This window comes from Pongo pygmaeus, chromosome 11, assembly GCF_028885625.2.
Source record: "Pongo pygmaeus isolate AG05252 chromosome 11, NHGRI_mPonPyg2-v2.0_pri, whole genome shotgun sequence".
NCBI classification, from domain to species: domain Eukaryota; kingdom Metazoa; phylum Chordata; class Mammalia; order Primates; family Hominidae; genus Pongo; species Pongo pygmaeus.
In genome coordinates, this window is record NC_072384.2 from 49,888,777 (window position 1) to 49,899,565 (window position 10,789).

Below are 10,789 nucleotides of genomic sequence, written 5' to 3' on the forward strand. Positions count from 1 at the left end.
GCATCTGGCACCGACCGTGAGAGGCGCTCGCTCGTGCGAGACTTCTCGCTTGCCTTTGTGCTGGGACTGCCTCTGGCGACCCTGTCAGTCTGGTTCCTTCCTCTTGCTCTCTGAATCCCCGTGTCCCTCGGGGCCTCCAGCGGTTCAAGCCTAGGGTTGTGGGAAGCTCACAGAAACACCTCCACGAGGCCACTCCCCGCTGGGTGCGGCTCCACCTCAGGGCCTCCCCGCCTGACGGCAAACCTGTTTGTTGGCACTTGAGCGTTCCTCCTCGCCAGTTTCACCCGGATTTGGCTCGGTCCACCAGCAACTCAGCTCCCTGCTAAATTCCCAGCCCTATGCGCAGGGGCCTTTACCCAGCCTTCCCAGTGGGTCCTGCTTTTCCATAGCCGACACCCTTCTTGGAAACAAACTCGCTGGACACCACTGGTTAGGGCGGCGGGTGCCTATGTCCCAGCCCAAGACCTCAGATGGTGCCCCCCTGCCACTCCCCGGCCTTTGACCTGGCCCAAACCCCTAACTCAGCCGAGGGGCCGGATGCCTTCCCACCGGGAGGGTACCTAGCCCTCCCTACCACCGCGCGCCAGGTAGGTGGGTGGGCGCATGGGAAAGCAATAACCCGGCCTTGAACCTCAGACCCATGAATATAACCCACCGCGGCGCCAATAATTCAAGTAGACTGGAAGGTCAAAGGCGAATAGTGTTGCCCGCGGCCTTGGAGGCAAGCCGAGTGGGGGATGCAATAGATGTCAGGAGGGGCTGGTGTGGTGAAGGGGAAACGGGCGTGATCACCGGGATGGAGTGGGGGAAAAGGGAAAAGCTCGGTACAGGTGGGCATCGAGGCGCCGCGGGCGGCCGGCGGCGCGAAGAGGAGGCCCAGCTGCTGCCCGGCCCATGCGCCACCAGCGCATTCCTGGCTGTAGGCGTCACGGGCGCCGCGGCTGCCTGCGCTCAGTTTCTTTCCCCCAACAGCGACAATTGCACGTAACCGCGTCGCCTCTGGGATTTTCTCCCGCCTCCCATCACCCCCGCGGCGCTCCCCGCCTCCCCGCCAACCAGCAGGTTAGATCTAGGAGGGGCGCCGGCTTTGAGCTGGGTGGTTCCGCCAAGACGCACGCAGCGCCTATGCAACACCCCCCAATATCGGGCCACCTCGGCCGACCCAAGGCGACTTGACCACTGCTCCGGGGGCCGACTGCGCCCGGCCACCTGGCCACTAGTGGCTCCAACCGCGGGGTCACCCGGCGGGCACACAGCGCCCTCCTCTCCCCACTGCCATCTCCTCGTCCACGCTGTCGTCTGCCGCCCCCACCCAGAAGGGATACAATTTTCGCCCAACAGGAACCGTGGGAATCCCCTGGGAGGGGCGCAGGCGGCTTGTAGCGCGCGGTTTCCCGAGACCCGCCGCGCATCTCCCAGCGGCTGGAAACCCGCCCCAAGCGCCACGCGGTCCTCCCACTCTTACCCGAAGTGTCCCACAGGCTCAACTCTATTCTTTGTGTGTCGATTTCAAAACTGGCCGTATAATTCTCAAACACTGTAGGAACGTAATTCTGGATAGACAAAATGGGCAAAAGAGGAAGGAAAGAGGGCAAAGAGGTTATGTTTAAACGCACGACGCCCATTGAACACCCTTCGCCTCCCCGCTCCCCAACTAAGAAAGAAAACCCTCACACATCAGACCACACACTAAGCACATGGACCCTTTCCGAAACCCCTGTCCTACTCCCCACTCAGCCCACCCGGCTCTCACAGACCTGCTGACCCGAATCTCCCAACCCCAGGTTATGCTCACAGGAACGAACAAGTTTCAGGAGCTAACCACCCCATGTGCAGGCGCGTCCCAACCCTAAACGCTTCCAACGCACTTTCCCTTTCTCCGCAGTCTAACCAGGGGAAAGTAGTAAGGGGAGAGAAAGACTTTTTTTTTTTTTTTTTTTTTTAAAGGAAAAAGGGATGAAAGCGGGGAAGCCCACCTCGGGACTGGGATCCCACTGGCCGACCCCCTCCTGGAAGCCGCGGCCGGCCACACTCACCTCGGGGAAGCAGTCCTTGGCGAAAACATGGAGCAGCGCAGTTTTTCCACACTGACTGTCTCCCACCACAACTATCTTGCATTTCACGTTCTGATTAGGATCCATGATAGATTTGCTGGATAATTTCTGGCTGGCTCTTCTCTCCTTCATTGATGTTGCCTTATTTTCTCTTGGAACAGGAATTTTCTCTTAAGAAGAAAATATATATATATTTCTCTCTTTATAAAAAGCAGATATAAAAATAAATCGCAAGGCTGATGGGCAACCCCTGAAACGCGGCGCAGACGAGGAGGAGAGCGAGAGGAGCAGGCTGGTTACTCCCCTCCAACAAGTTTTAAGCCTGACTCCTCACCGCGCCTCCCAAGTCCAATTCCGAGCCGACTGCTTTGTTTCACGCTCTCTGCGCGGCTTTATACGCCCGGCCTTCCAATCCTCTTCTTTCTCAATGAGAGGAGGAAACTGATCTGCCTCCTCCCCTTTTATGGAGCCTGGGAGTGAGCGCTGTTGGCGTTGCATGCCGAAAATGTAAGCAGTGCGCCCTCTAGGGTGCCCATTCGGGATCTATTTCAGACCAAGGCTCTTAGACAACATGAAGACCCCAAAGATGCTTTGCTGACAAGTCCACACGGCAAGGTGGGAAACTGGTATCTGTGCATATTGATTTGAACTACAATCCCTTTAAATATAGTTTAATAGGGGCTTATCGGTAGAAGCCTCATGAGCATTTATGAAAATAAAAACATTTCCCACCCAAGTCAAAGGACAGTGATAAAACATAGGAAGCAAATCTTGGGTGGAGAATAGTTGAGTGGTTCTATTTTTTTTTAATGGTTTGTATCAGGTACATAGGCCATGGACCAATAGATCAGCCTCTTTATTCCAGATGCAAGAACAGGCTTGGCTGGGTCACAGTAGTAGACTGGCTTCTGAAACCTGTCAGTTTCAGTTGTACAGGTGGAGGCAGAAAGGTTTTGAGGGGTAGGTACAGGAGGTGGGAGGGGAGAAGAAAGAGAAGGGGAAGATGCCCATGACTGAGTGACAGAGGCCATTGGAAACTCAACCCTACTGCGCTAGGGACCCAAACACTTGTCAGCTTAGTTGCACCTCCCCACACTTGCAGTGAGGGGACTGGTTGGCGGGGGGCAGATTTTGATACTGTTAATTCTTTATCTATAGCCTCCATCTTCCTGGAATCAAAGCACCCTAGACTGGACTGAGAAGGCACAAACATCTTTAGCTGAAAAATAAAAATACAACCCTCCACCCTCTATTCTGTCCTCCTCCACATCCATCTCCCTAGCCCTCCAACTCTTCCCCCCAAGCAAGAATCTTAGAAAGGACCAGAATAGCCCACACATTTGTTCTTTTTCTATGAGAAGTCTTTCTTTTTCTCATCTTCATCTCCTGCACCCCAAATGCTCAGGAGATTTCAATTGTTACAATGTAGTAGCACATTGGCCAAAACCAGCTTACATGGTCCCCTATGGAGACTCCTAGGCTTGTAAATGAGAAGAAGATAAGGTGAAAGCAAACAAATCAGAAAGTTCAACATGGGAAGTGAAAAGGCACAATGAAGAGTGGTCAAAAGCACTGATGTAAGTAGTGGACTGGTAGGGCCCCTGAAGCCTAGGGGACCAGGAATGATGTCCTATTTGGGGCTGAGAAAATTGGAGCCCCCTCAAAGATCATTGACTCAGACTCCATCGGTGGGTCTGTGTTTACACAAGTGGAGGGTTGACCCACAGACAAGCGGGTTGCTGGCCCTGCTAGAGTTCCTAGAGCAGCCTTTGCCAATGTTTGTTCTTCTGAGCTTTAGTTCCCTCCTGACACAAAGGGTGCCATGGCCCAATTAGTGAGGGTGACACTGTACCCACATCACTCATTGAAGATTCACCAAGCACACTAATGTTAACAAACATTTAAAAATCCCAGAGAAAAGCAGACTATTTAACATAGTTTAACGTAGCATTTCCCAAAACTACTTAAACACAGGAAACATTAATCAAATTATTCACATGTTTGTTTACTTGCTTAAAAAGCAATGGGCATAGTAGTTGGGGCAGGAGATCACAAAGAGGTGTATTTGGGTCCCCAACTTCACATTTTCTGTATGACTTTGGATGGATTATTTAGCCTCTCTGAGCCTCAATTTCATCATCTGTAAAATAGGAGTCATAATGGTAATTATGAGGTAATGCGAGTGAAGTTTGCAGAATGGTTTCTGGCACAATAAAGAGTCCTTGACCTGTGTTATAGTTTGCATGTGAAATCTTATTTGCGCTTTTCAGAACTGTTCAATGTGTCCTGAGAAATTCTGGCTTCGTTGGTGGACTCACTAATTGGAGCTGTGTCCATCCTATCTTTTGTCTTATTTTTAACTTAATGAAAGTACCCCTTTCCAGAGATATGATTTGACCTTCCATATTTCGGAATTGATGTAGCTTATATGGTTAAATCACTTTAACAGAAATAATTAAGAATGTTTACGAATTGGCTGATCAATGAATAGGGTAACCATATAATTTATCATCTAAACTGGGATACTTTTGAAAGCAAAAGGGGCACTACCAATGATTGTGGCTGGACAACAGGGGTAAACAGGGTCTATCCCAGGCAAAACAAGATGCATAATCACTTCACCATAGAATCATCTGGAATCATAGTGGATGACTATTTTTGGAAATCAGGTGACCTGAATTTCCAGGAATCTGCCAGTTGCTGAGCAAAATTTAATGGATGTATAATAGAGTAGAAAAACCAACTGCCTGAAGTCACCAGGATTTGAATCCCTCTAGGGTAAAAATTCTTCCTTTTCCTTTTTAAAATCTCTAGTGTTCAGTGTGAAGTGGATACTTAATATATTTTAAAATTCATCTAACATTTAGTTTAACAATTACTTATTCAGCATCTGCTGTAAACCAGGCACTGTTCTAGGAACTCAGATAGAGCAGTAAACAAGACAGATCTGTTTGCTACTCTCAAAAAGCATACATTCCAGGCAGGAGATAGACAGTAAATAAAGAAGTAAGACCACCCCATGTTTTCTTCATAGAAAACATGGCATGGCATTATTGAAGCATAGTAGGGTAGGGATCAGACCCATGGTCCAGCAGAAGGACGTTCACAGATAGTGGAAAGGTTACAGGCTGGAAGGAAAGGTCTTGGTAGGTTTGAGGAACAGAAGAAAGGCCAGAATGACTGGGGCCTGCTGAAGGAGGGAGAGCGTAGGTCGGGGAGCAAAAGGAAGCAGGCAGGGGCTGAATAATTGGCTGTAGAATTTGGATTTCATTCTCAGGGTAATGTGAAGTCAGTCATGGCAGGACTTGGAACAGGGTAGCAGCATGATTACATGAATGAATGAATGAATGAATGAATGAATGAATGAATGAATGAATGACTCCAATTCTTAGTCTGCACTGTCACTCACTAGCTGTGAAACCTTGATGAAACTGCTCATCTTCAATGAGAATATGGGATCCAAGTATACCTAAATTCCTGGAGAAGACTAAAATTTTAGACTGCAATAAAAGGTTTTCCCCTAAGAAACACATTCATTTAGAAAATGTGACGCCTTACCTGGGAGGATCGTGTATTACCTAGCGTTCTTCCTTTTGTGATTCTTGCTTGTCTTCCTGTTACTCTCTCCTTTTTCTCATTTATCCTAAGACCAACAGAACAGAAAACCAATAATAAATATTTCTGTATGATTTAGTTAATAGAACACATTCAGTTGCCCTAAAAGGTTTGAGTTTAAAAATCATTTTCTTTGTGGCTAACCCTTTACTTACCAGAGGAAATCTCCCCTCCCATAGAAACTACATACCCTTTGACACAAAAAGGGCTGATTCCAGGCCTGGAGAGAGAACTAATTGAGAAAGAGTCCCCATCTAGTTCCCATCTAGGGATAGCACAAGACTGATAAACAATTGTTTCTGAGATTTGAGTGACTACAAGTCAGGGACTTGAGTTTTAGTCCAGGTTAAACCAATGAACTATCTGTCCTTGGGCGAACACTGACTAAATTCTTTTCCACAGTTTCATCCTTATGTGAGGATGATAACATCTGCCTCCTTTAAGTTGCACAATAGCACTGCTTAAAAAATCACGTGTCCTGCACTTTCCAAAATTATTCTTTAGAAACACACAAAAGGCACCCCCCTTTTCATGTTCAGTGTATTTATGGAGATCTTGGCCCACAGTGGAATATTGTAAGGCATAATCCCAATAGTTTATTCACGGTCACCTGCCTCTCTTCAGACTCCAGCAAAAGTGTCTGAAGGAGCAAGTGCATAATAAGGAGGAAGCACAGGTTTCTTATAGGCATCATCAATGGAGCAGAGAGATGGCTGACATCAAAGCAAGAAAATGTGCAGGATGCCTTCATAGAAGTTATGTCACAAAATATGGATATGAGTCATGGGCATTCTCTTTGAGAATTTAATAAGATGACAGATATTAAATAGTTTCAAATATAGGCATTTCAATACAAAATTAAAGACAAGCGTGTAAACTTGTAAACTGCTCTGTACTGAAAGGTGGCAATTTCACAATTGTCTCTTTTTGGGGTGGTCAGAAGAGGGTGATCACTCAGTCTTATACATCAACAAAATAGGAGGCATTTTTTTTTTGAAGTGAGGAAATGAGGAAAGAACATTCATACAATTTAATGGATTGAACTGGTTATTTAGGAAGAATTTCCTTTCTTGGAAGAGAATCTTTTCCTTTATTTTCTCTTAAAATTATGCCTATTTGCCCTCTCAAGGACACTGCACTAAGTTGTCTAGGCTGTGTGGTAAGAGCACTCCAGTTTGGGTTGAAACATTCAGGCTTGTTTTTTCTCATGAATGCTAACTGCGAATATGCTGCTGTATTGACTTAGTCCTCACTCTTTAGCCAACAGGAAATGACACAACTGTGTGAGTACTGAATAATAAGTCATTGTGAAATTGATCATCCCTTTCTCTGTTTATAGTTAATTTAACAAATAGTCCGTTGCATTCTTTAGAAACCCAGACCACATGATTTTGGTTCTTTGTATTATAGGGCACAAATAACCCTTTCCACCTGCCCCTTCAAATTTCAGATCTTTGATGCCTGATGCCATTTGTTTACACTTCAGTATTTCCTAAGTAAAGAAAACAAACAAACAAAAATATAAAACTATCAGACCCATTGATTACTTTACCTACTAAACACCCAATTATACTTTATGTCAATTTGTCAGTGAGATATGAAAAACATTTAAGGAATTGCCCCTAAGAAAACATTTTTAAGGACGAGTTCTTTATACATTATTCTCTTGAAGCATGTAGTATGTTCCAAAGATACACCTTTTCCAGTATTTTAGGAGTAGTCAAAGGAAAACAGAGATTATTACTGAGCACCAGTTAGAACTTCTTTTGGAGACTGCCAGAGCTTCATTGCCAAGCTGATGAGATGTACTGAGCGGAGTTATTTATGGCTATGTGCGCAGTCAAGTGGCATTTAATATTTTAATCTAATGCTTAAAAGAGAGATTTAAAGATGTCCTATCAAGTTTCTAGAAAGATCTTATGTGGAAATTTTTGCCCCTTCTTTTGAAATAACAACAATAAAAAATGTGAAAACTTAGTTGAGGTCAGTGTTAGTTTAATTAAAAAAAGCAGTAATTGTTAGGTCAACCTTATTTTAAAAAACACTTAGTAGCCACTATTTTAATATTATTGAACTCAAAGTGAGGAAACAGAAAACAATGGCTAGGATACCTTGAAGAGAGTCATTAGCTCAGGCAAAGGCAGAGAGTAGATTTTAAAGCATTTAACTCAACATGTTCTGTAGAACAGTAGTTGTCGAATAGGTTTGGGCCACGGGCTACTACTTTGGCTGGCAAAACTAACCAACCAACAAAGAAAAAATACAGATGATCTCTAGGATACCATACTCAGGATGAGAGGGAAGATTGCAAAAATTTTGATGGCAAACCTATAAAGAGACGTCTAAACCTTGCACTCTGTCATATTTATTTAAAAGTCAATATTAGAACTTAAATCCTGAGTAATCTGTGAACAAAGATTATAATGGCTCACTAGTGTTTCCTGGCACTGAATTTGAAAATCATTGCTCTAGACAAGTTTATTATTATTATTATTATTATTAAGACGGAGTCTCTCTCTGCTGCCCAGGCTGGAGTGCAGTGGTGCAATCTTGGCTCAATGCAAGCTCCGCCTCCTGGGTTCATGCCATTCTTCTGCCTCAGCCTCCCGAGTAGCTGGGACTACAGGCACCCGCCACCACGCCCAGCTAATTTTTTGTATTGTTAGTAGAGACAGGGTTTCACTGTGTTAGCCAAGATGGTCTCGATCTCCTGACCTCGTGATCCGCCCACCTCGGCCTCCCAAAGTGCTGGGATTACAGGCGTGAGCCACTGCACCCGGCCAGTTTATTATTCTTTTGGTGGGCGGAGGGTAATGTTTCCTTTTGACACAACTGATTTGACTTCAGCAGAGCTGATTCAGTAATTCAGATCATAGTTTCAACTAAATTGGTAGCAGCCAACTACACCTACCAATCAGTTTATGACTTACCTGATAAAGACAGTAGAAATGTGACAGCATTGATTCGTTCTTTTTGTCACAGAAATGGGAACAAAATTATTTTATTTTCTTTTAATTATTAAAATACTTTCTTTTTAAATCATTTAAATCATTTTAAATGATTTGGTTAAATTTTGTTTATATCCAGGCTATATAACAAAACCCCAAACCTTATTCTTTCCTTTGAAGAACACCAGTTTCGGGGAAGAGGGCATCATGGAAAATATACCCAAATGCTCAAAATAGCTCAAAATGCTCAAAATAGCACTCAAGAATATCTAAGGTAATGTAGATCCAGATAAGGCTTGCAACCACTTATTTTTGAAAAAGTATGTCAGGGAGAAGAAAAGTATTCTTTCATCAGTGGGCGACAATAATCTTGCATTCTATAAACATCTTCTAGTCTTGGGGGTGTGCTGTGCCCTTTTCCATCACAAGCTCCTAGTAATGCTGTCTGAAAAGCTGTGTAGACTTAGTCCTCACTGCTTTTTACAGTGCTAGCTGAGGTATTACTTATTGATAACTGTTGGGTATGATTATGAACTGACTGTTAACACCTTCACACTGGCCACATAAGCAGAGGTCAAATGATTCATCACAATCTGATCCTCGCTCTTATCTAAGACATTTCTGTAGATCACATCATTGTTACCAAACCATGGCAGACTGGCCATAGATTAAAGGAATATGAAAGCATTTTGATGCCATTTCTGGTGACTAGGAAGGTATATAAGTTATATGTGAAAAAAATACTACTGTCCTGTGCTTTAAAAGCAAGGAGGAGGTCCTCATACATCAATAATACAATTTATCTTAATTCTAACAGAGCAAAAAGCTATCGTCAGCACATCGTATGAAGCCATTGATCTTAATAAATATTTACTGAGGATTTATGCCAGTACATTTTGTTCAGGCTTATACAGCCTTCATGCTGCCTCTAAAATGCCCCATAGTGCTTCCACACTGTCACAGCTACACTATGGAATCAATCAAATGACTGCTCTCCTGAGTACCCCATGTCATCAAGTCCCACATACAGAAGTCTAAGCTAGTAATAGATGAAGTCACTCATGGCTCTTAACACATTGGCACCAGGGCACATAAGGTGGTTCATGTAGAATTAAGACAGACATATGAAACTGGATTTTGTGGTACATCAGAAATCTTGGCATGGTGAGGAAAGTTAAAAACCAAGAAATGTGAATGCATTCTTTTTATTTAAAAACAAGAATCAAGCATCTTTTTTTTACTAAAAAACAAGAAAGGCAAATATTAGCATTCCAAAAGAGGTTTATTTATTATAAACTACAATGGAAGTCATTCAACTTTGATGCATTTTCCAAAAAAGCTAACTAGCTGTTGCTCAATGAATATATCTAGGGAACTTTCCAAGAATGGCGCTTTCCAGAAAAGTCTGAAATACATGAATTCATGTTTTAATTTTCCCCCCAGACTTTTCAGTTTGCATTTTCAACAGTCTTGTTGAATGCTTCCCAGCCTACGTTTCTTGGTCCTCCTTCTTCTCCCCTGCTATTCCCTGCTAAGCCTCTCTCTGTTTATGTGCCTTCTTCACAACACCTGCTTGCAGAAAATTAACATGGAAGGCCTGGAAAACCCTTCCATTTTAATTAACATGGAAGGTGAGGTCAAAAAGCATTGGAAAAAAGAGAATCAGAAGACTTTGCCGTTTTCTGGAGCTCACCTACCTGAGGTTGCCTATGGACTATAAGACACCTTGAGTCCTGAGTCCTCCAAAACTGACTGATGTGGATATAATTTTTCATAGGGCTCTCAAACATTCCCCGGTGAATAAATAAACTCTGGAAACTGCAATTCTAATCATAAAAGTCTCTTTCTGTAACAGCCCAGAATGGCTGGGTCATAGGCTAGGGCATGGGTGCAAGAATAACAGAAATCCTCTGGAGAGCAAATTATTTGAGTAATTCCAGGTCCCCGATGTTCACCGTTCCCATATACACAATAGCCCTGAAGGCCTTCACTACTGTAGAAAAAAAATTAGTTTGCATTAAAATATAAGCAGATTATTAGACTACAAATTCAGTCTTCCAAAGGAAATTTGGGATATAAGCAAGATCTCTATGTTTTCTAAAATTACACAATGACTGCAAAAAATGAGGTTATAATTTGGAGAGTAAAATTTTGCTTGTATCTTGAAAATGT

General features: G+C 43.7%; 1 protein-coding gene across 6 annotated transcripts in view; it reads right to left on the minus strand.

The window, feature by feature from the left end:
• RND3 (Rho family GTPase 3) overlaps positions 1–10,789 on the minus strand; it is a 123,794-nt gene that overhangs the window by 17,012 nt on the left and 95,993 nt on the right. For 4 of the 6 annotated variants that reach the window (XM_063647467.1, XM_063647468.1, XM_054478950.2 and 1 more), the window contains 2 exons: positions 2,037–5,697; positions 1,466–1,553 (listed from right to left, as the gene is read on the minus strand). In XM_063647467.1, coding sequence (XP_063503537.1) covers positions 1,466–1,553; positions 2,037–2,186 — 238 coding nt within the window. In that variant the 5' untranslated portion in view covers positions 2,187–5,697. Of the gene's footprint in view, positions 1–1,465; positions 1,554–2,036; positions 5,698–5,824; positions 6,129–10,789 lie in introns of those variants that run through there. The other 2 variants (XM_063647465.1, XM_063647466.1) reach the window with 2 other exon arrangements.